The sequence below is a fragment of the Emydura macquarii genome, unplaced genomic scaffold (genome assembly GCF_026122565.2).
Source record: "Emydura macquarii macquarii isolate MOO-44397 ecotype Brisbane River unplaced genomic scaffold, CSIRO-AGI_Emac_v2 contig_2863, whole genome shotgun sequence".
NCBI lineage: Eukaryota > Metazoa > Chordata > Testudines > Chelidae > Emydura > Emydura macquarii.
This window is the reverse complement of record NW_027133000.1, coordinates 1,779,495-1,793,585: the sequence shown is the minus strand read 5'-3', so window position 1 is coordinate 1,793,585 and position 14,091 is coordinate 1,779,495. Positions and strand designations below refer to the sequence as shown.

Below are 14,091 nucleotides of genomic sequence, written 5' to 3'. Positions count from 1 at the left end.
GAGTTTTGCCTTTCTCTGTAGCATGGGGCACAGGTGGCCTGTCAAGATCATGTTGGTATATCTTGCTTAATCAACCCCATGCCATTCCTGAAGCTTTGGGACCCCTCAAGTCCTTCTATTCTCTGCTTCTGGCACGCAATAGTTTTGTCGCATGAGAGTTGTAATACTTCGGTCCAGTTTGTCATTGGGGCTTAGTTTGCAGGTGCTGGTGGCCTGTGATATACAGGTCACACTAGATGATCTGGTGGTCCTTCTGGCCTTACACTCCATGGATGAGCTCCTAATCTGTTTGGGTTCCATTATGACTCATCTGTAATAAATGCCAAGAATGGTGTTTTACAAATCCAGTCTGTGGAAATTTCCTTTAAAGATGTGTCCCAGCTGAAAGAGATGTTTTTTAGGCAAAATGTATTTTGATACCTAGGATCTTGGGGCAATTGTAGCTGCTACATTTGGGATTCACAAGACAGGTCTGAGGTGCTGCAGTGGAGCAGGATCATTGGAACCTGGATCTCCCACCTCCCAGGTGAATGCTGTAACCACTGAGCTATAGTCATATTCTCTCTCTCTCTCTGGGCCAATACTCAGCCCACACCTACTGGATGCAGTGATAGGCAGGGGAATGTCCAGATTGTGAATCCCACTCGGGCTTGGGCGTGAGTTGGGTGCTGAAGTGCTCAGTGGTTGCAAGACTTAGGCATGCACATACCAGCTGCTGAAGTGTAGGCACCTGGGGTATTTTAGTGGGGAAACATAGGGACATCAGGTGCCTGCAGGGTTAGGTGGCATCTGAACCAGGGGTGTTGTGAATGCCAGTGGCATCTAAATTGGCTATTATACACCCAAGACCCCCTTGCGAACCCCACTCTAAAGCTTTTATGGATCTGAAGCAGGAACGGGATAGTTAGTTCCCTGTTCATTATTTGCTGCATACTTCTGACAAGCAAAAAGTGAATTGGTGGACCTAGTAAATGCTGATATAGAAAAAAACCATAAGGGGGAAAGGGAATCCATGTCAGTCCTCCATAGAATGGGACTTAGCATTCTCAGAGTTCAGAAAGGCCCTTGTGACTGCTCCAGTCTTAGCTTATCTGTGTTTTGAAGCCCTTTTTATATTGGACACAGATCTAGTGCTTGTGGATGCGTGGGGCAATGTTAACAGAAGGACCATCTGAGAAGATAGTGTTGGGGAGGGCAGAGGGAGCACTGAGAGCATGGTCCTGTGAATAGTCTGAAGTGAAAACTTTCTTCTGAGTGTTGGCTGAAAGGGGCTGGGAGCTGTGAGCAAAGAAACTGTCTCTTCTCGTTCGTCTCCTTGCATGCTCAGGGAACGGACTTTATACATTCTTTGTAAACAAACAGGATTGCATCAGATACCTGGTCCCATCAATTTCTCCTCAAAACAAACATGAACTTTGGCTAAACACTCGGGGTGAAAAGGGTTTGTAACACTTACAAAAATTAAAATTCTATGTGGTTAATTACAGATCCCTTAGGTGACCATGGGAGAGAAGAGTAAGATTACTCATTGTGGGAATGGTTAGTATTGTGGCTGTGGAGCTGCTATGTAATCGAAGAATATTGATCTCTAGTAACCTTATGAACACTCTATGGGACTTGGTCAGTGAGGTGAAGTTACTGTATATTGGGTTATGACTCTCCTAAATCAAAATATTGATCTAGCTTAATAGGGAGCTGTTGGAAAAACAAGCAGGAAACTGCAACACAAGGCAGTAGGTAACTTCCCAGCAAACACTTGGGGGGGGGAATTCCCAGACAAAGGTATACTCCCAGCATGCAGCTGTTTTGCAGAGGTTGGAAGCCTAGAGATCAGAAGTGAAAAGTGACTTAGTCTTTTCAAAAGGAATGACTACCTTTTAAAGGAGATTCCACCACCCATCAGAGAGGAGTGCAGGGGGTTGTGAGTTAAAGGAACAGATTATGCCACTAAGACCCTAGAGGTCTTGGAGTGCCTATGGGAAGCTTAGACCTACCCACATCTCCATGTGGTAGATGGATTAACACCAGGTAAAACAAACATGCATATATAGTCTGTTTTAAGACTTGCTTATTGTGTAAGGCTTTTGTTCTAAATACTTTGCTTTAAGAAGACAGGGTGGGTGGGGTGATATATTTTATTGGGCCAACTTCTGTTGATGAAAGAGATACGCTTTTGACCTACAGAGCTCTTTTTCAGTGCTGTTTGGTTACCTGCTACACACTCTCTTTGCTGCCAGAGGGAAGAGAACTGCAGGTATTGAACACAAGCTAGCTGATACCTCAGTAAATGTTATATACAGGGAACTACAGCCCAGTCAGAAAATAGCATGATTCTTTCCCAGGTGTCCTGACATTTAAGAGGGGAGTAGAGGAAGCCTGGTAACTGTGATGATAACAGTGCAACAGCATTATCTCCCCCAGACTTCATGAAAGATATATTCAGAGAACTACAACAGCATGAAGCAGTGTTACATAAAGGACGACATAGTTCCTTAAGTGCTTATGCATTGTGTAAAGCTGCACCTGTAGTAGCTAGCTGTAGTAACATCAGCTGTTCTGGGGTATTGTCTATAGAAGTTAGTCCCAGAATTTATTCCAAACCTTGATCCTGAATGAATTGCATGATCCGTAGCCATTATAGTTTGTCATGCAGACTTCTAACATGTTTGCTTTCCTTTTTCAATTTCCCCATGTGCCAATTTAAACAAAACTCAGTAGATTTTGACTGTTTATGCTGTGGGAAAGCTGCAATGAAAAGACTACTTGTACTCCTGTACACTGCAGTCACACAACAGGTAATGGAGAATGTGATTTAATGAGCAAGGGAGTTTTAGAGTAACCTGGTGTCTGGTTTTCTTGCCTACAGGAATAATAAACGGAGGTAAGTCTACTACATATGATTGTGGTGAAAGCCAGGTGAATATCAGGTAACTAAAATTCCCCTCAGGCATCTGAAAACAAACTGTTCCAAATCTTCCCTTTATATGTGGTGTTCAAATGTAGGGATATTAAGTGATGAAATTAATCAATGGCAAACACTTTCAAAATGAAACAGTCTAGTTACTTTATGAGCTCCAAGGTCAACTTCATCATCTTGACACCATAAAGCCTAAAGTATTCAGTTTGATGCCGCAGGCAAGTTGCATGTGACGCTAGCCATAATTCACACCTGATGTAAAATTAATGTTTAAAGAATTATAGCATGCCTCTTATCCTGATTTGTAGTGGCGTTGAGTGGAAATTACAGGTATTTAGCAACTCTGAAAATCAGACCATGTATCTTTAAACACAGACTTTTTATTGGCCACATCCAAAGCCCACTGGAGTCAAGACCATTCATTATGATACAAAAGCCATTTTAGTTCGGTGAGAATGAGATCTACGGAAGGAGTTGATGTTTGTGTAATAAGATGCAAAGGTGGATGGAGAAACTACTGTTGTATTTCTTGCTTTGAGAGAGCATAGGGTCTGGGACAGTTTCTGCTGTTGAAATCCCTCTTCTGTGTGTGGATATCAGGTTTTATCTTGGAGTTAAAATGGGTCTATTGGCTGCCTAATATGTCATGGTTTGTTACCGCATACTTCAGTCCTTATGTCTAGAGTAATCGCTTAAGGAACCCAACTATGAAAACCCCATGCAGGCTTTGCCACAATTCAAACAAATTGGAAGAGATTTTTTTTTTTAAAGCAATCGTCGGCCCAACTCTCCTCTTATTAAACCTTTACCATTAGATAAAAACTCTGCAATAGGAACAAATTTAGGCCAACTCAGATTTTTGTAAATCCCCCCCCCCCCCCATTGAATTTGGATGGGAATAGAAATTAAAAACAAAACCAGGTAGCTATCCCTTCAATTGTACTTACTTTTTATATCAATAAGTCCAATAAATGCAAACTACCAATGTTAACCAGTGCCTATAGGTTACAAAGATACTTTTTATTTTCAGTCAGTGTGGGGGGAAAAGTTAACATTTCTTTAAAATATTAAATTATAAACCAGTTAAGATGATATACAGTACATTTGATAACCATTTCCATTAGAGTTTAGTGCAATAGCTTCTGGTTGAAATGTAAAAGAATGGATATTTCAGGAGGATTTTCTTTAGAACCAGCTATGCAGTTATTGAACAATAAAGGAAATGAGTAGCTATAAACTCTGTAGGCTATAATCAAATCTCACATTTCAGGTGTGTAAATGACGATGTATATAGCTTACATGAAAATGGTAGCATCTGCTAATATCGTGCAGTTCATAAAATCTGTTGGCTATGTCCCCAATTAATTAACTCCATATAGGAATATCCCTATGTTCTTGCTAACTCCCATTCATTAGGGTGATACTCTGCATGGATGCAGGGGTGAGCCTGCAATGAGCTCATTGCAAGATCAGGGTCTTCAGAGCTTTAAAATAGGTGGTAGGATGACTGAGGAAAAACATGCAAAAAGGGGGAAAGATGACCCAACAGAACACGTTAAACGTCTCCTTTACCCCAATGGAAGTGAACTGAACAAGCTCACAGTCAATTTAAATGACTTTTTAAAAAATCTTTTGCAGGGGCAGGTAACAATTAAATAGACTCTGTTAATCAAATCAGCCAGAGTAGAGGTGAGTGACAAACTACCCAGGGCACTCTGACCAGGCTGGTTTGGAAGCTGAACCATACATGCTGTACAGCATCAAAGTGAAAACCTAACTGTTAATAGTATTAATCTTGCCTTTTGCTTTGATCTTCACTTGTGTGAATGTAAGGATTTGTTTAACCCCATTCAAGCATAGACAGTGGCATAATAGTGTTGCATAATGCAATACTGATGAAAGGTCCATTCACTACTTATGAAATAAATCAAAATCCTAAACCCCTTCTATTGGTACATGTGCCAACCTGTAACATACTATCTGCACTAATAAAACTTCCCTATTCCCAGTCCTAATGGCAAACCTGATTGGGTCTTACATCTGTGGATGGAATAAATCTAACAACTATTTTACCTGAACCTGGAAAGCCTGTAACATGATTTGGTAAGACAGTTAAAACATATCTTGGGCCAAAGTTTGTTTTAATCCTTTTAGCGTGAGCTACTAAAAAAAATGGTAGTTTTGCTAAGCCAAGATATGTCCGAGTAAGCGTTTGAAATAAGACCGTTAATGTCTTGCAATGTCATCTTTATGGACACAGTGTGCAAGACCAGTCTCAGGTTTTTGTTCAGAAGATCATACATAATGATACACTGAACTGACATTTCTATTACATTAGTGATGTACATTTAATTATTTAGAAAGGTCATAAGGCCTATTGTCTTCTGTCTGTACCTTTTTGAAACATTAAGGCTGTCTCACTAGAACAACATTCTATCAACTAACTTTTTAAAGCATTTTTGTCAAATTTAAAATAGATCTCAATGCTGATATTAAAGATTTTTCATTTAAAAAGGCTAGACAAACCACGTGGAGAAATTCAACATTTCTCCATGGTTGTACATTTATCATACCCAAAATGGATAACTAAAAGAAAACACCCAATGTTTTGACAAATACTAATTTCATCAAGAACTAACATTTTAGCTCTAAAAGCTGTGGTGTTTTCTGAGCAGTCTGACAAGGACCTTGTACAGATGCAAGATTCAATGCATTAGAGCAGCTGACTCACAACCCACCTAAGCAATACAAGTAACAGTAATTACTATCCATACAGACTGTGGCCTAGCCTATTGATTGTCAATGGCAAAACTGTCACTGATTTCAACAAGCTCAATGCTGGAGGGTGCAGCAAAAGCATCCTCCACTCCCGGAGAGATCAATGAGAGTTGACAATAGGCACCATCTAGCTCATCAGCTGGTATAAACTAGCGTAAGACCATGGCAACCCACTGAGCTAGACACCAGTGTACACCAGCTGAGGATCTGGCCCTTTGTTTTCAATCATAACCTCATGAAAAATCACACTAGTATTTAGGGCCAAAGGATAGAAAATGTCAGGAAATTGTCATGCTGCTGCTGATTTATCAGTGGACACCGCCGAGGGTCAAAGAACATAGTGAGCTTACATATGTATTTTAGCTTGAGAGAGCACAGCTGCCATTTACCTTGCAACTGGAATCTGTAAATATAAGAAACAAATACATTAGTAACCACACACATTTATACAACACTAGCAATATTAAGGGATGGATGCAGTGCCTACTCTGCATAACTGCCTTTTGTTAATATAGACATCAGAATAAATGCTATTTGATATGTAACACACCCTTCTTTAAAAGTCAATGGCACTAAAATAACCCAGATCCAGGCCTCATTTAACTTCAAATTATGAAGTCAAACCAATCCCAGAGTGTATCGTCATCAGTGTAATAGTATGGCAAAACACAGAATAGTTAATGCTACCACTGTTTGAGTTGGAAATCTCTTCTCTTCTTTCTCTCTCTCCCCCCGCCCTTCCCATTTAATATGAGCATCTTTCAGGCATGGCACAAAATACTTTTATCACATATACAGTATGATCAGGGAAAAAGAATAATAAAAAACAACACCCAATATTGGCTTAAAGTTTGTGTCCTTATAGACAATTTGCATTATTTTAAGTGGAGTTTCACTGGGATTGCACAAAGGAGGCTGACGAGATGGCCACTGTCCATATTTTCCACTTTGGCCCAATTTCACTTGATGGGAATTGGTTAAAGGAAAAAGAGAATTAGTGTATGTTCTTTGCCAGTCTACTGGTGTTGCTAATGTTCTTCAGAGCAGCGGCCTTTCCTCAAGCTCACATCATCCAACCCAATGTCCCCGGTTCTTCCTTTCCCTTTTTCACCTTTGAAAATAACCTGGAGAAGGAAATAAGACAGTCAGATGTAAATTAACAAAAAAAACACTTGACAAGAATGGCTGCCTGTTCTGAAGGGTCCAGCCTGAAGGTACTCAGAAAGAGAAATATCCTTGGGTTATGAAATATCCATTGGGTAATGGATTAAACACTTTCAGTGATCTACAGAAGCGTGTTTATTCTGCCCTGAACTAAAGTTGTTTTGACCTTTCTATCTATCCCTCTTCCTTTATATTTTAGCAATATAGTTAGACAAATAGAAGTTTAGGCTGGAGATACAGTAAATCTAAGTGCTGATGGAAATAGGGTTCAGCTTTCAGGGGGAATCTCTCTCTGTCTCCAGTGGTGTTGATTCTTCTCTTTAGATATATTTAAATCACTTCTCTCAGGTGTCACTTTATCCATTGCTCATAAAGATACTGCTAAAGAGCAATTTTCTTTTTTTGTGTTTGGAACACACCACATTGTGCCAAGTATTTTGAAAACATTTTCCCTTCCATATGCACATGGCAAATTGATCAGTTGGAACACTGGATGTATTGTAAGCCGAATCTAGAAATAGAGATCCCCATATAACATGTTCCAAGCTTCTGGAGAAATGTGCTAGTCTAAACTTTGACTTCCTAAAAATATGCCTAGTTTGAATGAAGGAGAGTTCAACAGATTTAAAGTAGGATGAAGACAACAGCATAAGGAAGGTAAGATGAGAGGACCATGGCAGAATAATATGCTGTAGAATGTTCCCTAAAGCCAAATTGGTAATAAATTCCATCTGAGCCCATTTTTTATTTATTTTAATACATCCACAATTAATATCAATCACCTGTGCTGCTGCTATAAACTCAAAGACTGTACTGTTTTAACATGAGCAAATGTTATTTTGTCCATGGTCTGAAAATTAATCAAAACATTCCAGCAAGATTCCCCATTAGATAGGAGAACCTGACACATGCACACTCCCTAAAAAAAAACAAAAAACAGGAGATGTACTCAGTGACCCTGTCAAAACTAGAGTTCAGCTCAATCCATGTAGGATTTTGCAATACTTTACTACAATCAGACTATCACTGATGTGGAAAGAGTCAATACAGATGCAAGATCCACTGTCAATTCTATTAAATAATTCTGGTGTTTACTACATTCTCTTTAGGCTTTTCGAATTAATGAAAGGAGGCAGAGCAAAAAGGCAGTATGTATATTAGATATAGTGTCAAATTTCCAGAAGTAAAAATAGTTTTGGATGCTCACTAGAGGTACTTAAGAGAGACCTGATTTTCAAGAATTGAAGAGCAGAGTGCTCAGCAGTCAGGCCTCTCAAGATGGGCATCCAAAAAAAGTGGGGCACTGAAAATCATTGTTCATATTTTAAAATATCAACTAATCTTGCAAATGCAGCTTCTTATTATTTTATGTTTGGTTTTTCTGTAGATGATTGCTGAGCTGTGGTGTCGTCTTATTCTGAGAGCCAATAGACTATTTTGGACAGAATAAGGAGAGGCAGAAGATAAGGGAAAGGAGGAGGTGTTTATAAATTCATCTCTAGGTGTTGTCCTCCTTGTTCACAAGTTCTAGTGACCACCTATATTTGTTTAGTTTTCAATTAGGCCGAATATTTGGTAGTTAATATTTTTACAACTGATGGAGGAAAAGCATGTCTCTGGTGTGACTCCATTGTCAAGGATGAATTCAGCCCATTTTATTTAGAAATAAAACATAGGCTGATACTAGACCCAGAAGATGAATGGCCCAATGCTTCATCTTCTCAACCTCCTATACTAAAACACTGTAAACTATATAGACAGCTATACTTACACTTTTAATGCCTGAGTCTTGCAAAGTTATTTGTGTTTGTCTCCAGCCATGGCCACCATTTCTTCCCCAAACTGCTTGTCCATGAGCACCATTTTTTCTTAAAAACACTTGAAGTAGACCCGAATGTAGTCCAGACACCTTATGCCTAAAGGACAGACACAAGTCCCCGGAATGAGCTAACTGGCCAAGTGGCAAGACCAGATGTGCTACTTTTTCTTCTTTGCCTTTAAGTTCAGAGAGAGTCACATACTGTCCACCTGCAAAAGAAAAGGCAGCTCTTTTTAAATGTTTCCAAGTATGTTAAGGCCCTTCAGGTACAAAGACACAAGTATTTAATGTACCATCATCTTGCAAATTCCTGTGGCTTAGGGATTTGAAACTCCAGGTCTTATTAGAAATCACTGTTAGAAATGTGGTGCTGTGCTGCATTAGCTGTGGTAGAGGAGATTTAAATTTCCGTTAAAAATTATTGGCTCTTCGACAATGTCATTCAAACCTCCTGCCTTAACAATAAACTAACCCTCCTAAATATTATTGTAGATGGTAGTTATGAAATGGCAAGTTTTGGGCATTCTCATTAATACATGTACATTCTGGATGATAGGTAAAATTTTTGAAAGTGCCCAGATCCCATTTTCAGAAATGACTTAGGCTATACAATGCCTAATCACAAGTCTCATTGCACTTTCCAGTGTCTCTTCTATAATAATGTTAGATTGTTACTGTACATGTGAATTTCATTAAAAAACCCATTAATATCCCTATTCCTTTAGTGAGAGATACCTGAATATAAATATCATGCAATAAATGAAAACCAGAGGACCTCATGACAGGGCAACATTTATAAAAGCCAAAATCAAAAGGGCATGTAATCCCAATAAATTCTTTGAGTGATCCTTTCATGTAGGCAGCTAAAAACTGTGATAAATGAAACTTTAGGTCTTTTAAAAATTCCATAACCATACCAAGCAGGATATTATTTTTAATTTTGAACTTATTAAAGCTAGAGCACGGTTTCAAGGTTGGAATGAGACGCTGCATGGGGGGGACACAATTTTTTGCAAATCTGAACTGACCAGAAAAACAAAAACAAAACTGTAATATTCCCCTGAGAACTCTATGTTTTAAATCTAAAACAAACAGCTTTGATAGCACAGCAAAATGTAAAAAAAAAAATCAAAATCTACTGTAAAGCTTTTAGTATTAATTAGGTTATAAAGGTTCCATGAAATCTAAGCCATTGAAGTCAGTGAGCCTGAAAATGGTTTTTCTAAACAATTGGTCAGCTGCAAGAATAAATCTGTGAAATAATTTGGGTTTTGTTTGTTTGGTTTTTACAAGGTTGGTTTTAACCATTTGTAAGTAGCAACAGCAGTGTATGTGTAAGAAGCTGGGAACGCATATGTAACTGGTAAAGGAAGATGGGGGAAAAAATGTAAAAAATGTGCCAACCAGCTAGCCAAGTGATAGTTTTGAAACTGATGCTTTTAAAAACAACCCTGGAGTACACAAAATTCATGCACTTTATAAGTGAGTACACCTAATCAAAAACTCATTGTAGGCCACGCTTTGTTCCAGGACATAAGCATCTTAAAAGCTAATTGCATATAATGCTCCATTATGTCTTTTCCGAGCCTAAGTCACAGGAGATGTGCTTAGAGGCACCATATTAAGTGTCTGAAAGGCATACTATCACTACAGGCCTGGGGGGGCGGGGACGGGGGGACTGTGGGAAACATGTTCCCTACTACACCTGTTGAACAGGTTTAATCAGTATAGTACAGTACAGTACCTAGGGAGGTGGTGGAATCTCCATCTTTGGAGGTTTTTAAGCTGCAGCTTGACAAAGCCCTGGCTGGGATGATTTAGCTGAAGTTAGTCTTGTTTTGAGCAGGGGGTTGGATTAAATGACCTCCTGAGGTCCCTTCCAACTCTAATATTGTATGATTCTATGTTTCTACTGCCCCCAGCTATACAAGGACCACGGCCATGGCCTGACTTCATAGTGTTACTCTCAGTACTACGTGGAGACAGATTTGGTGGCAAAAAGAGTCTAGCTTCCAATCTTGTTCTTTTTCTAAACTCTCTGTGTATTCTTTTTGTAAAGAGATCAGATATCCTGAGGTGTGTCAATATACAGTGGTTCACTGCCCTGAGTGAATACCAGCAAGGATCCAGAAAAATCCTGTGGTTTGAAGCATGGTTCATTAGTGCCATTTCTTATTCCATTCAACTCAATATTCCAACATCCCTTTTGCTACCTGAGGTATATGCTGCAGATTTTGAGAATCATACATAGTAACATCTACACTCCTTCCTTTTTTACTCAAACAGTTTTCCTTTGTACAAACTTTTGTAATATTTTATATTGGATTTCCATAAACTCTGCTCTGACTTGGAAGGTTAAAATAGAATCAGAACTTTGTATTTAACAGTAGAGCCAAAATTATTTCCAGCTTTGCCTACAATTTTAGCATTACCATGCAAATAATTATGTTGGCATGGCAATTTTAAAAATACCTCCTCATATCTTCAAACTATAGTATTTCACTTCAAATAGGATAAAACAGGAATAAATAAATTGGGCTGCATTCCAAGTTCTTTTCTTTCCCCTTTTATTTCCCAATTCTATTAACAAAGATAATACTTTACTATATCCACTTTGCTGTTCCTTCATAGACATTCCTATTTAAAAGATACAGCTCCCCCAGTTGATATACATTGGTGTAGTTCCATTGAATTTTGTCGTCAACACTGAAGTCAGTAGCAAAAACCCCACTACCTTTAATGGGAGAAGAAGCAGGTCCTAAAATGGTTGAGCCATAGGCCATTTCCTAAGCGACTATAAATCAACAAAGTTTTTAAAATAACCTTCTGCTCACATTAAATGGAACAGGAGTTCTATCACCAATTTCAATGGGAGCAAGTTTGGGTTCTGAAACTAAAACAGGTGTGACTGGACAAAGTTATTCTACCTGATGGATCTCTAACTAGTTCCCAGTGCAAATCATCATCTTTATCCTTGATCCATCCACACAGACCACTTTCGAAGTTACAGCTGTGCACCAGGACACCTGCAAAGAACAGACCAGAAACACAAATAAGAACAGTCATCCTCAATCCTTAGGACTGGAGGACCACTCACCAACTTTTTGACTGGGTGAAATTCACAAGCAAGCATGCCTTAAAAAAAAATAAAGTACAATATATTGAGCTATACAAAAAGAATCTACAGCAATATTAACAAGTACTAGGAAAATAACTTCTATTTAGAGCACAAACCTGTGTTAATAAAATCGATGTTTGTAAAGGAAGAACGAGACCAGTTAGTTGAAAGGACAAAGTTAAAACAAAGATGATATAAAAACCACTGATATGCAGGTATCCTGCAACAGTGTATCCTGAATAGGAAAATTGATAAATTACCTGGATCATCATTTGCTTCATCTTCATCTGCACTAATCCCTCTTTCAATTTCAAATATTTCAAACAGATTATTGCTCACTCCATGCTGGCGTGGTACTGTAAGAGAAAGTAATTTTTAAAGAAATGAATGAGGTAGATAAAGGTAGTGGTGACCTACTTCCTTATCTTTAATAAAAAGCAGAGAGAGAGCCTCAGGCTTATGTTTTTCTTGGAGAATTCAATATATTTAATTACATTGCACGTAAAGATTCATAAACTTCCCGCCTCAGTGATTTATGCTGTAACATTTATCTGGGCTCTGTAAACGGTGATTCAAAAAGTTCTGAGGGCTCTGCAAATGAAGAGCGTTAAAAACAATTCTGTCCTTGAAATAGATAGATTGTTTCTGCCCCAATACATTTTCAAATTGAGTAGTTTCTGTATAAATGAAAGAGTCAAATGCACTCCCTGCTAAAGCCTCATCTGCACTGAGTCAGCATCTCAAAGTCTCTTGATTCAACTTCCACTGACGTTAATAGGGATGTCAGGGTGAGGTCACACATGAGACAATGTTCAATAACACCCCAGGCACTTGACCAGCAGTTAGAAACACACAGCCAGAGATAGAACCATCCCAATGCAAAGGGTTAGAATAAACCCTGATAATCCCTAAATGATGAAGATCAGGATTATATTTTGGAATTGGGTGACATGGTTTACAATACTGCTTTTTGAGGGTCAAACAGTAATCTGAAGAGATAATTGAGCATGCTAAGAAGAAAATGCAAGGTCAGCTACTTTTTTGTTTGTTTGAAACTTATTTCAGTTGAGTAATAGTCTACCAAAAAATCCAGGCTTCCGCCTCTGTGGTTTTTGTCCTCCTTTAGCGCTATTGGTTAAATTAATTCTATGCAAAAAACTAGCATTAATGTAACATTAGCAAAATCATGGAACCCAGGTCTTCTATTTGCCACAGCTTTACCTAATACACTTGCTGAATGCTGCTCAAGAAAAGGACATTGTCACTTATTTATTCACGGTCCCGCATAGCAGTTTGCTCCCAGTCCCTTCCGCTTACTGCTGCCTACACCTGCTCCCGCCCATCATCCAGTTCGAGAGCAGCTCCTGAACCTCCTCTCTTCCTTTCCCTAGACTGCATGTCATTCAGTTCCTATGCAGGGGACGTGGCATTTCCAGAGGACTGTAGAGTTGACTTCACAGCCTCTTGATTTAGTGCATCTCAACCTGAGAGATGAGCACTGTGTGCGCATGGGAGGAGAGGGAGGGAAGGCCGGAAGAGAGATAAACCTCCACCCAGAATCTCCAGAGCCCCTCTGCACACAGACCCCGATACCACTGCCTTGCTTTGTGATTTTGGACAAGTCACTTATCCTCTCCATGCTTTTAGTTTCCCCATCTTTTGTCTACCTCGTAAGGATGTTGCAAGGCCTCACTAAAGACTATTAAGTGCGAGACTGTAAGTTCTTTGGGGCAGGGCCTATCTATCCTGTTTTCATACAGCGTCTGTGATGGGGCACTGGTCCGTGACTGGGGCACTTAGGCTCTACTGCAATACCAATTATAACCACAAGCCTGCCAAGTACCACACATTTCTCTTTAATGTCACGCTTGCTTTGCTTTTCTCTCACACTACAGGGTAGCATGAGCCAAATGTGTCTTCCAGGTCTGAGCCTCAGTCACCGGACAAGGGAGAGGGAAGGGGACCAGCAGGCAGTGACTTTTCTGCACAGGCTCTGCTTTTCTTTGCGTCCTTGCTGCCTCCTTCCTGCCTAAGAACTATCAGCACAATTATGGAAATAGAGAGGAGAAAAACCGGCACTCTAGCCTGCACGCGTGGCAAGACACACAGAATGGCCAGGTAACAGATATCACTATAGCTTGAATTATGGGAACTGGGAAGATCTCACCCTTGCTCCTCTCATTTCATGTACATCTCAACCCCTGGCATTCTCAATGGCCTTCACTGTACCCCAGTCCTATCTCTTCCAGTCACCTAATTCTTCACCACCCTCTGCCACCCTAGACAAGATAACCT

The 14,091-nt window shown here is 39.5% G+C and overlaps 1 protein-coding gene across 6 annotated transcripts in view; it reads right to left on the bottom strand.

The window, feature by feature from the left end:
• Positions 1-3,638: 3,638 nt before the first annotated feature.
• NPNT (nephronectin) overlaps positions 3,639-14,091 on the bottom strand; it is a 69,577-nt gene continuing 59,124 nt past the window's right edge. For all 6 annotated transcript variants that reach the window (XM_067568201.1, XM_067568198.1, XM_067568200.1 and 3 more), the window contains 4 exons: positions 12,057-12,152; positions 11,606-11,704; positions 8,631-8,887; positions 3,639-6,819 (listed from right to left, as the gene is read on the bottom strand). In XM_067568201.1, coding sequence (XP_067424302.1) covers positions 6,724-6,819; positions 8,631-8,887; positions 11,606-11,704; positions 12,057-12,152 — 548 coding nt within the window. In that variant the 3' untranslated portion in view covers positions 3,639-6,723. The remainder of the gene's footprint in view (positions 6,820-8,630; positions 8,888-11,605; positions 11,705-12,056; positions 12,153-14,091) is intronic.